The sequence below is a fragment of the Pagrus pagrus genome (genome assembly GCF_965226575.1).
Source record: "Pagrus pagrus genome assembly, chromosome: 9".
Lineage (NCBI taxonomy): Eukaryota > Metazoa > Chordata > Actinopteri > Spariformes > Sparidae > Pagrus > Pagrus pagrus.
The window spans coordinates 9,606,250-9,621,480 of NC_140193.1; the positions used below are offsets into that span (position 1 = coordinate 9,606,250).

At 40.2% G+C, this 15,231-nt stretch overlaps 1 protein-coding gene across 4 annotated transcripts in view; it reads left to right on the top strand.

The window, feature by feature from the left end:
• The window catches only part of lrp1bb (low density lipoprotein receptor-related protein 1Bb), a 285,606-nt gene that overhangs the window by 145,218 nt on the left and 125,157 nt on the right, over positions 1–15,231 (top strand). For 3 of the 4 annotated variants that reach the window (XM_084361717.1, XM_084361720.1, XM_084361719.1), the window contains exons 12-18: positions 1,683–1,902; positions 2,811–3,000; positions 4,220–4,342; positions 4,671–4,814; positions 7,354–7,479; positions 9,360–9,473; positions 15,087–15,167. In XM_084361717.1, the coding sequence (XP_084217843.1) occupies positions 1,683–1,902; positions 2,811–3,000; positions 4,220–4,342; positions 4,671–4,814; positions 7,354–7,479; positions 9,360–9,473; positions 15,087–15,167 (998 nt within the window). The remainder of the gene's footprint in view (positions 1–1,682; positions 1,903–2,810; positions 3,001–4,219; positions 4,343–4,670; positions 4,815–7,353; positions 7,480–9,359; positions 9,474–15,086; positions 15,168–15,231) is intronic. The other variant, XM_084361718.1, reaches the window with a different exon arrangement.

The window sequence follows — 15,231 nt, forward strand, 5'->3', positions numbered from 1 at the left end:
TGAACATAATTTAATCTTCCAGTTTTCCATAAAGAAGCAAAAATAAATAAATAAAAATGCAAAATAATGTGTTATCAGTTTCTTGCAGGGAGCAAAACGTATGTGAAATAGCAAGTTTCAGTTTAACTGTACAAGAAAACAGCTTATTAATAAATAATAAAATAAAAGGGCATGTTTGATCCTTCTTCTTATATACATATGGATTTCCTTATTGTTTGGAAAACCATTTACGGCCTCTCAAGATAGTAAATACATCAAAAAAAGAGAGAGGAAAAAAACTTTTTTGTTTTGTTTCTTGATGTTCTTGCCAGCCTTAGGCTTTAAAAAAAAAAGTTCATAATCTTTCACAATGTTGTTTAGGACCATCATTTCTTTTATGACTAAATCCTTTCAGAATAAGGTGCCATTCTATAAACATGCAAAATTGATTAATAATTATATTCAAACGAGAAAATGTTCACATGAGAAGCTGCGACTTACTTTTTTTTTTTTATCAATCAGATAAATGGAAATATGGATCATGAACTATATTTACTGTCCACAGCCTTCATTCAATAGAATAGAAGACAAGTTCACAGTTTTCTTATTTCGATGGCAAGGTGTCCGTCAATGCTTCTGATGTGGTGTCTACTGTATGTATGTTTTTGTGCATGTAAGTATGTGTGTGTGTCTGCATGTGTGGAGTGCGTAGAATCGCTGAATAATTCATGCGGTCGTAAAAGATGACTTGGAGACAGAGGGAGTGTTCATTCACCTCTATATCCCATTCTGTTTCATCTTCCCTTAGCCAGCTCTCTATCATTGATGAGAAACAGGGGGCCACACAGCTCAGTCAGCAGCACTCAAACAGAGCAAATCCCCTGGGCAGGGTTACTAGAGAACAGATCACGTCAAATCGTTGACCCAATCAAGTTTCAAATACCACAGGCCCACTGGGAGTTGCAGTCGCAGTAGACACAAGATACACTGGAAACTTTTATTTTTGTTTTTGGTTGGGAATACGAGGCTTCTAACTTTGCCGTGATGTGCAGTCGAGCCACGTTTTGAGTTGATAAGCTTGAATCATTTCCCGGTCTCTCTTTTGATTGCCAGCGATGTTTGATTATTTGGTTTTACATAGGGGAAATAGGAATCCCAGTTTATTTCCATTTCAGTTGGGAACAATCTTGTCATGTTAAAACCAGTCTTCTTAACGAATGGTTATACGGTTGTGTGTTTGTCAGCACAGGTTGAATTCTTTATAATGTTCCCCTGTATGAATCAAAGCGGCGTGTGAAAGACTCAGCGGGGAGCACAGTCATGCCTCCCCAGGGGTATACAGAACAGAACCCACAAGACACATTTCACTGTGATACAGAATAAATCATTTTGAGAGAAGCCTGCAGAAAAATGCTGTCAAGTGTATTGATTGATAAGAAATCAAAGTAGGAGGAGGGTGATGAAGGCTGCAACAAGCGCAACCATCTAACATCAGTGTCAAGAAGCAAGGGCGAGGGAGAATGAGGAGCAGACAGCTGAAATGAACTGCCAAGGTTTGAATGTGGAATGTGATCAGTGTTAGTTCGGAGCTCGTGGTGATCTATTGAGCTGCGTGACTCTCAGATACTGCCTGAACTAAAGCAATGCCTTATCATGTCAGTTTATTGGTGCAATAATTGTATGTGTTTCTGTATGTGTGACAGCTGGATGTACTGGACGGATTGGGAGGAGGATGAAGTCAATGACAGCATTGGGCGGATAGAGAAAGCCTGGATGGACGGATCCAACCGCCTCATTTTCGTCACCTCCAACATGCTGTGGCCCAATGGTCTAACACTGGACCACAGCACCAGTACCATGTACTGGTGTGATGCCTACTACGATCACATTGAGAGGATTCATCTCAACGGGACTGGAAGAATGGTGAGTTTCAGTGTGTAGAAAGAAAGCAGAATGGTTAAATGATGCAGCAACTTATGTGCATGAATCATTTTTAGCTGACTTGACTGACTTGAGGGTCAGTAAGCTCATAGAGACCCCAGCTTGAAGGGAAATTCTGGTATTTTTAAATCTGGACTATATATTTACATGTTTGGATGTGTAAATGATTCATACTTCCCATAAGTTTTGGAATCGTCCAGTAGACTTTTGGTCTGTGTCTGGTTGGTATGTTAATAACACAAAATTAAACTGAGAGGTGTTTGCTGGTCTGGCAAACAGGATATATTTTTATATATGATTATTATACTTCACTACAAATACACTGTTAATTAAGGCATGATTAATTCCTAATTAGTTTTTTTTATTGTCAGATCACAACATAATCCTGCTACACATTCATTTTACATTGCTACCATGGTAATTTGATAATAATTCAGTGTTTGACTTCTCAGTTTCATATCAATATTGCATGGGTCTAAAACTAATTTCTATATTTTAGCAATGACACAAAGTTAATCTGCAAAGCAGTGAAATGATTGAAAACTACTCGCCTTCCCCGCAACAACTGCCAACAAGACAGCCCTTCATCCCCAACTGCTCCTGTCGACTCCAGATACACTGCCATATTAAGATAATGAATTATTTGCAAATGCTATTTAATCAATGCCAAGATTCTAGCAAACATTATTACAAGCAGACAGTGCGGCGTGAATAAATTTGCGCAAGGAAATTGAATCACATTCATCATATACTGTGATCAAATAATTTCTGAGCCCATATTCAAACAGCTAAAACCCTGTTTGAGATTATTGATTTCTTTGTTGCTGATAGTGTCTCTGTGTAACTCTCCTAATCTTTTGATGACACAGTATGTTTGCTTCATGTTGCAGGTCGTGTACAATGGAAAAGAGCTGAACCATCCATTCGGGATCTCTCATCATCGTAATTTCATCTTCTGGACGGAGTACATGAACGCCTCCGTCTTTCAGCTGGACTTGTCCAGCGGTGATGTCACTTTGCTGCGGAGCGAGAGACCACCACTGTTTGGCCTGCGTGTCTACGATGCACAGAGTCAGCAAGGTCGGCCGCCTTTCCCCAATGTGTTCCTGATCAGTGTCGCTGAACCATTGCTTCCCTAACAGACAAAGTGACTGAAAATAGAATCTCTCTGTGCTGTGTCCAGGCATTTGAATCCCCTAAACACGTTTAGCACTTAATATAAAATATACACCAGAGATTTCGTATGCACGCATAATGGTGTCAAATTTCATGCTGTGAACCAGCGCATTGATCAACACTGACAGTGACTTTAAAATCACTTGGGGCTCCGCTCTATAAAGTTAAATAAGGTGACCAAGGTTTGGAGGGGTTTGCTCAATTCTGTAACAAATGATGATAGATTCATGCTGTTCGAAAGCTGAAAAGAGCAGATAGGAGAGGAGTCAGATACGGCTGACAGTGGAGAACTGCATTGGTCCCTCACAGCAGGTGTTTTGTTTTTGTTATCCAATAAAAGGCATGTTAAAAAAACAGTGCTCAGACACTTAGGGCACAATCAGGGGAGGTTGATGCTATTGCTCTTAAAGTAGAATAATATAATTGTGCACAGTCCATTGATATGGTTTTAGACTCTTAACATGAGTGTTTTTCATTCTCAAGATTTCCATACAACATTGGATTTTAAGTAGGAAAAGGCCATGCCAGCACACGATGCAGAGAAATGGTTGGCTACTGCTTGCAGAAGGAGAATTTTTGCTGGACATTTCTCCATTGTTCATGTCACTGAATAGATTAATTGGCTGTCCAGTCCTCTGAGTATTACTGATTGGCCCTTACAAAACCAAAAGCTTTATCTCATTGGCTCAGACGCTGCCTTTGGGTTCTGTGTTAAATGAAAGTGACAAAGGTGTCTCATGCCTTAACTTTAGATGTGACAGTGTGTGTTTTTTTCCTTTTGGAGAATGTCGGCTTTTGTCTGCAAAAGACAAATTATTCCCCCAAGAAGGATAAAAATGTCAAATGTCTCTCACCTACCCTGTTCCAAATAATTCACCTGACATCTGGTTATAGATCTCATTGCATACACCTGGCATGTCTCTCCAAGAGAGGAGATGAGTTTTGTAACAATGACATGATTTGTTTTGCAGGTGTGTAAAGTGACCCCTGAACCTCTGCTGTTCGCTTTACAAAAAGGGAAAAGAGACTAAACAAAAACAGAAAACTCATGTCACTTAAGCAGGGCTTTAGAAAATGTATGTTTAAATGAGCAAGACACCTTATTTGGAATCTATTTCTCCAGGTGACAACGCATGCAGTGTGAATTATGGGGGCTGTGGTACCCTCTGCCTTGCCATCCCAGGAGGCAGAGTATGTGCCTGCGCTGACAACCAGGTTCTGGGGAAGAACAATGTCACCTGTGCAGGTAGGAGGACATAATGAATCAGACAGAGCGAGAGGGCTAAGATCAGTCCTGTCCCAGTATATTGTAATCCTGGCTTCATCCTATGGGACATAGATCAAATAAAAGCCTTATCTATTCACATGCAAATCTGCTAATAAACAAATAAATACAAGCGGGAGATTATCCCGCTGGGTTTCTAGAAATGTAAGCCAAATCCCAGTAGTTACACACGGGGTCATGAGACATTATTAACATGTTTTTTGTGCTATTATAGCTATGCCAATAATCTCCCCCTAGCACATGCTTCATAGCAAGTCTCTTGTTGATTTCTAACCACTGTTTCTCTCAGAAGCCTCCAGCAGCAGTCCAGAGCCAGAGCGATGTAAGAGTGATGAGTTCCAGTGTCATAACCATCGCTGCATAAGGGCCCTGTGGAAGTGTGATGGAGACGATGACTGTCTGGATGGAAGTGACGAGGAGAGCCACAGCTGCTGTGAGGATCTTAAAATAAGTCTGCACTGCAGGCCAAGCACGCTGCATGCAAACACACAAATACACTGTGTGTGCAGATACTGTTAAAGGTGCAATGTGTGAAGTATGGGCAGAGTTGTAGTTTAAAACGTTCAAAAAAGGAACTCACATTATCAAATGTGACGAACAAAACATTTTGATGTTGTGTCAAATATGTCTGTGTTTTTTGAGAGGTATCTACCGAAGTTGCAGTAGGAAGTAGCATGCTAACCAGCTTGCTCCAGCCTATCTTCTCTTGTAATACCACTTTGTACCTCAAGAGGCAATACTCTGATTGCTCACCTGTGTTGTGCAATCCACCAAATGGTGGACCCAAAAAGCAGTACATGAATAAAGTTGATGGTCAAGGTTTGATTTTGTTGTAAAATGTTCTGGAAGATGAAGTAGGGAGACTGTTGCAGGGCAGGCAGGCATAGAGGCTGGCTGGCTGGACACTGGTGGAAGGAGGCTGATGAGGACTGCGGATGAATAGTGGACTGAGGCACATGAAAGCAAGGATCGCCTAGACGATCAAAAGTTTAACTAGAAACAACACAGAGCTAGAGCACAGGCTGGTCTGAACGTTACCACATAGATGAACTGACAAAGGCTGGAGTGAAGAACTGGGGAGATGTACAGTTGAGTCTTGATTAGTGGATGGGCTGCAGGTGTGCAGGGTAATTGGCAGCAGCAGGCAGGCGGAGTGTCAGCCGGACACACAAGCACAGAGGGGGAAGACATACACAAAGACAGGGAACCAACCCGGAACAAGAGGGAGGGGGAAACACTGAGAAACACAAGGAGGAGGGTCGTATTGTCTAATCTTGACACCCTGTAGTTTGAACCTGGGAGATGTATGTACAATGTTAGTTTGCTATGTTTCATAAGCTCTCTTAGCTTTTTTTGTCTAATACATGAGCAAAAAAACTCACCTCCACCTTCTGAATTCAAATTACTTTCCATACTAAACTTAGCTTAATTGCCTTGTTACACACTTTATTCAAACACGACAGAAACAAAAATGTCTCTTTGTCTATCCACTATTCCAACAATCACCCATTGTGGTTGGTTTGGTCAAAGTAAATAGTTAATTCAACTGAGTTAACTGTGTAAATATTCAGGCTGCTTTCCCATGCTGGGGATGACGGTTCCTCACTCTCCTCTCTCATGTCATGTCTTCCCTGTCCCTTCCTGCCATCTTAGTCGTCCCCAGAGTAAGAATATTTGATGGAGCCATTGTAAATCGCCTCTATACTATGTCCCCTGTCTTCAAACTGGCATCCTTCAGTCTTTGAGACTGTGTTCAGTCAGTGCTAAATTGGGCCCGGTTGCCTGCGTCGACTCCCCCCCATCATCCACTGTTGCAATCTAGGCAGACATGCTGCCTCCTATTTGTTTGGAACTACCCTTGACAGGTGGCCATATCTTACACGTTGCCTCTTTAATTCACTTACATGCACAACCATGCACCAAGCAAGACAGCACAAGCTTTTTAACGCTAATTCTCTCTTACTGTCAACCTCTGTGTTCCTAAATGTCGCTGAGGTAGTGTAAGTAGGGGTGAAAAGTGCTCCTCCTCCACGCTACCATCTACCCTTTCGCTCCTGCCAAGTCGTTTTGCACTTTAACAAATCAGGCGGATAAACAGCACGTTAAACGCTCCGATGCTGGTTTATTTATTTTTTAAATATTTTTCTGCCGGCAAAGCACCATAATCTAATCCTCTGGCAGAACGATCAGAATAGAAAAAATCAATTATCTGCTCTCCTGGGATATCATATACCTTAACAATGTACTAACTTAGTTTATTTTGGTGGGTTTGGAGGCTTACTCAGAATCGGACTTGAAAACAGACTAATGTGGATGTCAGATGTATAAAAGCAAGGCAGTTTGATTTATACATCACATTTATTACACAGAGGTAGATTCAAGGCCCATAACATAAAGGGTATGTTATGTTTTGATAAAGAAAATATGGAGCTTGGTTGGTCGTTCCAGTGAAGTATATTTTCTGAGTTATTATGTAAAAGTGGCTTTATATTAAACAAAAATCAAGGCACTAAAACCACATAACAAATGTACTTAAGAGCTCTATAAAAATGTTATGGAGTCTCCATTACTCTCTATTAAAGGACAAACCACCAAGGAGAAACATGAGAGAGATTCTTCTCTAAAACATCATTCCTTTTTATGGTTCCTGACATGGCTTGCTGGTCTTTCAGAGCAAGATAACTTGAGCTGGGGACTCTATGAAATCCCACTAAGAAGCTGTGAATATAACTCTTTATGGACATGGAACTTTTTTAACCCCGTAGGACTAAGAAAGATCAGATGGGCTGGAGAATTAATAAAGCTTTAACATTAAGAAACATTTTAGCTACCTTGGCTGTGGCTGAGACTGAAAATGTGATGTTCTGAATTATAAGCACATTTTTATTTTTCACTCTTATTTTATTAGCTTTTTTCAATGTATTTCATTTTAGAGCTACAAGGTCAATGGCTGACTTTTTTTCTTTTCGCAGACAATCACACCTGCCCCACCGATCAGTTCAAATGCAACAACAATCGCTGCATTCCCAAACGATGGCTTTGTGATGGAACAAATGACTGTGGTAACAATGAGGATGAGGCCAACACTACATGCTCAGGTATGTGCTGTACCGGATTCATGCTTGCCTTAGATTCAGTGCAGATTCAGTGAATACACTCATATTCACATGGCAGCCATTTTCCTCTGACATCACGTTAAGGGTGGGAAGCTCGAATGCTGGGATAATGTCGCTGTTCTCTAAGTTGCAAGTCGTAAACGTAGGAAATCTGACAACTCATTATTTCACCACTTTCAAATTGATCAGCAACTGAAAAGATGATGATTAGTGAGGCACATCCTGCCATATTTCAAGGTAAAATAAACCTATTCAATACCCTATTAGCTAATGTTAGCATTCAACCACTTCCTAGCTGAAATTACCACAATGTTACATCTAGTGTGTTTCACTTACAGGCTTAAATAAATGTGTCCAAGATGTGCGTTGATGTTTCAGAGTTTATTTACGTCTGTCCTATTATATCACTGTAACACTGTCAAACGGAAGTGACTGAATGCTAACTTTAGTTGTTGTTTAACCAAAGCTAACAGGTTATCAACTGAATAGGAAATATGACAAATCCTTATAAATGGAAAAGATGATGATTAGTGAAAATCTGGAGGGACTTCCAGCTATATTTTAAGGTAAAATGTAAAAAATGTTGATACCCCATTAACTAACGTTAGCATTCAAGCTTAACATCACCGTACATAATGGCACCATATGGTTACATTTAGTGTGTTTGACCTCAAGTTTTAGACAAACGTGTCCGAGATTTGCACTAATATTTCTGAGCTCATTTACACCTGTCCTATCGTTACAATAACAATAATGTTAGCTAGGAAGTAAATGCTAACCAAAGCTTTGTTTAACCAAAGCTAACCAGTTATCACATATCTTTTACCTTGAAAAACCTCTGGATTTTCACTTTCAATTGTCTTTTTAGTTTCTGGTCAATCGTAAAGTGGTGAATGATAACAATTTGTCGGATTCCTGACGTTCAGGCGGCTTCAAACCTGGAACACAGCAGTACTACATTTGAGTTTAAAGCACCCTGAGCATGATGGTCAAGGAAAATGGCCGCCGTGTAAATATGTTTAATTGGCTGCACTTTTTGCCTGATGTCTCTTCTCAGTAGTTCTGATTAATCTGTTCACATTTTATCTCAAAACAGACATCAGTTTGTCTATGAATTATTGCTTGTGAAATAGTGATATTAGTACATCGTTGTTATTCAGGCTCAACTCGCGATAATGCACTTCTGTAATTGATTTACTGATACATTTCAATCAAGCTGATGCAGACTGAAGATCAAACAGCTCTTTTATCTATACAGTAAGACATAAAACATATTTTGATAAAATTCTTACTTTACTCATCAAAGTCTTGAACAGACAACATTGTTTTCAGGGCAGTCATCACCTTTATATCTTGTGGCTCTCGAGTAGTTTCCCTACAGTGCAATCAATCTCCTTGCGTGAGAGCACTCTCCGGTATCAAAGAGCTGTAGCACCTACGAGACACAACTGATGTCAGGAACACTTACAGTATATCACATTGCCTCCCATATCCTCGGTGGGGCCTCTCAGGAGCTTTTTATCCACAGAGGATCAATCAATGAGCATTAGTCAGAGGCTGATGAATGTTCCCTCAGTGTCAGATTGACATGCATATCACACATCAGCGAGACATCACTGGTGTGCTGTCCATGTGTGTTCACCACGGCCTCGCAGGGTGTAAATGACGGCCCGTCAGGCAACAGCACATTTCCCATGGCCTTCAGATCGGCCGCGCTATACCATGTGATTGAGTGATAAAAAGTTTGCAGTGGGAGGACATTGACATCCTGGTGATGTAGCGATCATTAGAGTTGTTGTGCACGTCCTGCATTGACTTATGCACATGTGATTGAATTAAGTGGCCTCTCACTTCTTACTCAGCCCAGCCCTGTCAGACCGACCAGTTCTCCTGCCAGAATGGACGATGTATACCTCGAGCCTGGAGCTGCGACCGGGAGGATGATTGTGGGGATAAGTCTGATGAAATATCATGCAGTGAGTCACACATGCCTACTTACCACATATTCAATCAATCACTATGTGTGGGTTCAACTGCTATTGCTGTTTTAGTTGCTCTGCTTGGTCAAGATGTAAAATAGGGAAGCTCAGTGAACAAATCGAATACTAATAAGGGCGTTAAGGGAAATCTCTAGTTGTTTATTCCTCACAGCTCATAATGTGATGCCTAATTGCTGCATATTTAATGCTACAATAAATACAATGTTTCTCACTGTCTTGTAAGATATCTGAGGGGTGATAGGGTTATCATCTTACACTCAAAACTCACCTTCCTTCCTTCAACTCTCAAAATGTGATAATTTGTGCAACTGTGCAAGAAACTTTTCATTCCCACTAATAGAGGTAACTTCAGGTTTCACCTCTAATGATAGACAGATGCAGATCGATGTGTTTTGAGCAGTAATCACACTGGATAATTTAACGTAATTTTGTAAGAGCATGTTTTGCTTTTTCAGAAAAGAGACACCGCAGGCAATTATAACAATTTTGGTTTTAAAGTCATTACTCAGAAACCACTTGAACTATTGGTTACAATGTTTATGTAGGAAACTTCTACCTATGTTCTACTCGTAAACAGCCATTACATGTTTTTACGGTCAATGTTAGAGTCACAATATTGATTGAAACAGGATAAATCCAAAGTTTAAAGCCTGGCAAAAAAACTTTTACATAAACCTTGCAGTTATCCACTTTCAGCAAACAGTGTAATGTCCTGACACAAAATAGAGGCAATGGAGTTTGCTTTTAGCCAGCTAGCTGTGTGGCTCTAGGAATGGTGTGTGAAGTGAAGTGCACTAAATGAAGCTCTGTGTGGGAACATTTCCTCCAGAAAGGGGGAAAAAAATCAGACATTAGTTAAAATGGGTGATCCTACTCTTCAGTTTAGTAGTACTATAGCACCATGGTGTACCACATTAAGGACAGCCACCCTGCTGCCATATCACTGCTAGCCAGGGGGGTGAAAGTGTGATGCGCTGGTCTCGGTTGATATGCTACCAATCAGTGTGATAGAGGGGGAGAGATTCAAAGCACTTTGGTACCTCTGTTTTAGTGCTAATTAGCACATTTATTCATGCCAACATGCTAAATGGTGAACATGGTAAACATTATACAAGCTTAACATCTGCATTTTGGGCATTTAGCTCAAGGCAACCCTCCCGCCTCACTAATCCACTAGTGTAACTATACAGTACATTCTTAGTTTTGCTGTATAAGACACTTCAGAGTATATTATTGTGCTTGTGCTAAGGCCACTTACTATAAAGAAAGATACACCATGTTGTGAGTCATTCAGATCATCAATTCTGAAATCTGTGTTAGCACGTACTGTACCATGTAACATGAACCTTAAGTACAACATGGTTTTAAGAGAGGAAACACTCAAGTTCTTCTGAAAATTCTCAGAATAAAAAAAAAAAAAAGAAGCTGCTTGCTGCTGCTTATCTTCTTTGGTGACTTCTTAAACAGTTTGCTGGTGTTTTTCACATGCATTACTTTATTCAATCCAGAGTGTTTTAGAAGTTGAATTATTGATGCTGTACTCTTTGGACCAAGAACTAGACATGCCCTCACTGATGGCATCAACTTCGAAGGGGTGGTGCTGAGTAAATACTTTTGTACAGTAGTTCACTGTGCTTAAGTCGTGTCTCAGTGGTATTAAACCATCTGTCAGCCTCGGTTTGCAAAAGTTGCTCTCTGTGTTTTGGATTAATCTTGGAAAACACGAATGAGAAAAATACATGGCGAGCGACAGTGGCCCGAGCTTTTCAGAGTTCTTTGAAGACGTGTTTAACCTTTTTTTTATGCGAGGGAAAAGAGCTTTTTTTAGCTGTGAGGGTTGAACTGGATGAATTACAAGCATACATTTAAAAGATAGGGGTAAAGGTTTTAAAATTCCCCTTTAATCACCATTTGTATTAAATCAGCCTTTAACAGTGATTGATGTTTGCCAAACGCTGCACTGTGCTGTATCGCCTCAGCCTCCTTTTGTGTGTCCTAAGCTGCTTCAATACGCAGTCACAAACAGCCAGGGTGTAAGCAGTAATTAAAGTTCATGCTCGGCTTCATTCAATCATAATCAAGCTGTGCAGCAAAACATATTCTCTCCTATACTGTTGTCTGAGCTTCCTCAGGCATCACTTCTCTGTAGGCACTCTACTGTGCAGCTCTGGCAGCTCACTTAGCTTCAGTGGAGCTACTGTGGGTTTTGGAACACCTGAAGCTCAGTGGTGGCCGCCTTAGAGATTGATGCTAATTTGGATTTTGTTTGTCAGTAGTTTAGTAGTTGTCACACAGTGTCTCATATTGGGCTCTCTGTTCACTTGAAGCCGTCATTATTTATGGATGCCAGTGTTCCATTTTTTTTTTTTTTTTTTGCCAGGCTCACTGTTTACTTGAAACCTTCATTATTTATGGATGTTCTTGCTTCATTTTTAATGAATGTTAAACTCCAACCAGTCATGCGCTGTCAGTGAGACCTAACACATTTGTGGGATATATAGAAGACACTTGTCTGATGAAGATACAATACGTCTCCTTGACAGCGCCTTAGGTATTCCAAGCAGCAGCAGCAGCAGCAGATGCCAACAAATCAATTCAAATGTAGACTTGCATTTCATACCGAAGTCAATAAAGCTTTGGGCATCCTGGAAGGATATTTGAAAAGTACTGTATGTACAGTATCTCAAAATTAGAAACGAGAATGGTATCTGACGAGAATGCAAATGTCGATCCTGGCAATATCATCAGTCCACAAAATGTAGAAGAATCTCTATTCCTATACTTACTACGACACTGGTCGAGAATATCGATGCTGTAATGTACAGTAGACCAATTTAGTTCATGAAGTCTCTGTGACTACAGTGATGGATGGTGGATCAGCTATTGACTGACTACAGCTGTGGTGATTTATTTGCTTTCACCAGCTTGCATTGCCAAGTTAAGCACACATATGTATATATATATATAGCCCTACATCAGGTACATGTACATTATATTGTCTTGATTGACTGTAACGGTGCCTCATCAGCAGCTAAACACATCAGCACGCAGGGTATCTTTTTAGGCACAGCAGGAGAAATATCTGGAAACATCCATTTCCAGGTATTGATGATGGTGAAATTGGAGCCGCAAGGGAAGATCAATTGCAGGAAAGAAGAAATGACAGTGACAGTAATATGTCAAACCAAGTCATTTAATTAATCATAATATTTGCATTAACCCCAAGACAAGCTTCTGCAGATGCACCCTTTCTCTTTCCCTTGTTGCTATGAACAACCAATGTGTACTCAGCTCATGACAGTTTTATGATCTATATGAGACCCGTTCAACTGGTGGCCAATGGGCCGAGTGCAGCCCTTGAACAACCTCATTCCGGCCCTTTGATTGTTTTGTTAACAGGCTAATTAGCCCATTCATTAGCTATGTCTGCTGCAAACCACACAAATACTTAAATTTTGTTAAAACGTGTGAACACAGGCATTTTTTCCCCCCTGTAGCCTGCTTTTGTGTTGTGAAAATGAACGAATGTATGAACAAAGTGAAGAAGAAAATAAAAATTGCATTGTTTTAACACATTTAAATTCCTAGATTACCAGTCATACGTAGTTGATGTAAAAGTCTGGCCCCTCTGCACTTTCATTCAAATCTAGCCTTTCTAAAAATGTAGTTGAATAGGCCTCATCTGCATATAGACCAGGTGGACTTAACCATGATGTGACATGCAGCACTTTGTACAACCAGAGTGTTTCAGGGCCAAACATGGTTTTACATATAGAGTTCTTGGCATTGATCAAGAGAGGACACATGAAAATACACATCAGTGTGAATAAAACATGGATGTTCAGGGCCTGTTTCGTACAAAGGACTTATCAAAAGACCAATTTCAGAATATTTTCAACTTGTGTGTCCTGCTTCCATCCAGAGCCACCTTTAACAGCAGCTCTGAGAAGTATTTACAAAGCTTAAACACCAGGGCTGCAAACTTGAGTTGGTTATAGCAATGCGATCATCACATATAACTATTTGCATATTTTTAGCCAGGGTAGTGGCTCTAGGGTTGCAAATGTTGGTTGGTTAGGGTTTGGTTCCAACTGAGTATTATTGCAGTACCTTGACATTTGGCACAGATATCCATGGTGCCATGTTAGTGAGTCCTAATGACATTGGTGATCCCTTGATTTTTCTTATAGAGGCACCAGCAGGTCACAACTTTTCAGTGAAGCCAGATGTAGGATAATTATTGTATTTGTCCAATAATTTGGCCCTCTGTACGATCAATAATTCCAAAACTGCCATAAAGTACAATAATTTGATCAGTCTTTGCTGGTGGGTTTTAATTCTCTTCCTGACATGATCAGGATAGCAATATATGGCTCTTTCAAGCCAATCACGCTTGAAGGCGATGACGATGAGCATGATTTGTGAGCACAGCCGTCCTTCTCTTTCTGCTGCTCGACTTGGAGGTGGCGTTTGACCTTTCTCAGTAACGTATCCTGTCAGGTCAGGTTGTTTTGAAGGCGTGAGTAAGCATAGTTAGTTACTTAGTTAGCTTACCTTATGGTTTTAACTTTCTTCATGCAGAATATGAAAAGGCTTCCAGTCACACTGCCTTGTGATTTAGTATTGTATTAGTGAGCTGTTACAAAAATTGTGAGACTGATGGACCAGGGTGAATCAAATTTTAATTGAAATGTGAGTTCTGTAATATTACACATTTACGCCTATTCGTGTGGATATGACTCGCGTATGATACTTTCACCAAAAATGCAATAATTCTTAGCCTCTGATCTGACAGTTCAACATTCCCATCTGGCAACACTGCAGCTTTTACTTATGTGAAATATGTCAACATCTACTTGGTTAACATTTTGTACAGACTTTGCTGGTTTGCTGGAACAATTTGTCAGATGTAATATAACATAACATGCAGCGCTAACTCGTCACTATGGAAGGCAGCAGTTACAGGTTGCTTTTAGGTTTTAGGTTGAGACAAACCAGAGACAAACATTTTCTCCGTGAAATATGATCCAGTTTCATCCAAATCACTGATAGTTGATGTTCTGCCGTATGCTCACCGAAGTTACATAGCAGAGAAACGAGCGATGGGGGTGGAGTGGCTGAGACAGAGACACCATTCACACTATTACAAGACACCGTACCATCAAAAGGATTTTAAAGCTGTTATTTTAAAGTAAAAAAAAAACAGTTGACACTTTTCATCCCCTGCTGAAAAAGCTTAGATTCTAAAGATTCTGTTCTATTCATCAGAAGTGTTTGCACAGCTACAGACGACTGTTTCAATGAGACGAACTTGAATGAATCTCATCCACACAATACATTCTCTACATGGTTCTGTCATTTTCAATGACACTAAAGGTACATGAAAGGGTTGTACAAGTCTGCTGAACTTTGATAATGTGGAGACAAACTTTGCTTCACGATATTTAACTAACTCACATGTTGATGAATAATAATTCACGTGGACGTTAAATTTCTTTCCATTTACTGATGTATAGAATTACGGTGCAAGGATCTGTTGAGCTTGAACTGGGATTGTATTTGATGTTTATCTTTAAACAACCTTTTCAGCCTTCCCCACCTGTGAGCCCCTCACCCAGTTCAGCTGTTCCAACGGGCGATGCATCAGCGTGCAGTGGCATTGTGATTCAGGTGAGGACATTTTGAAGATTTGTCAGCCGTCATATTTGTGTGTGTGTTGGTTGAGGGCCGCACC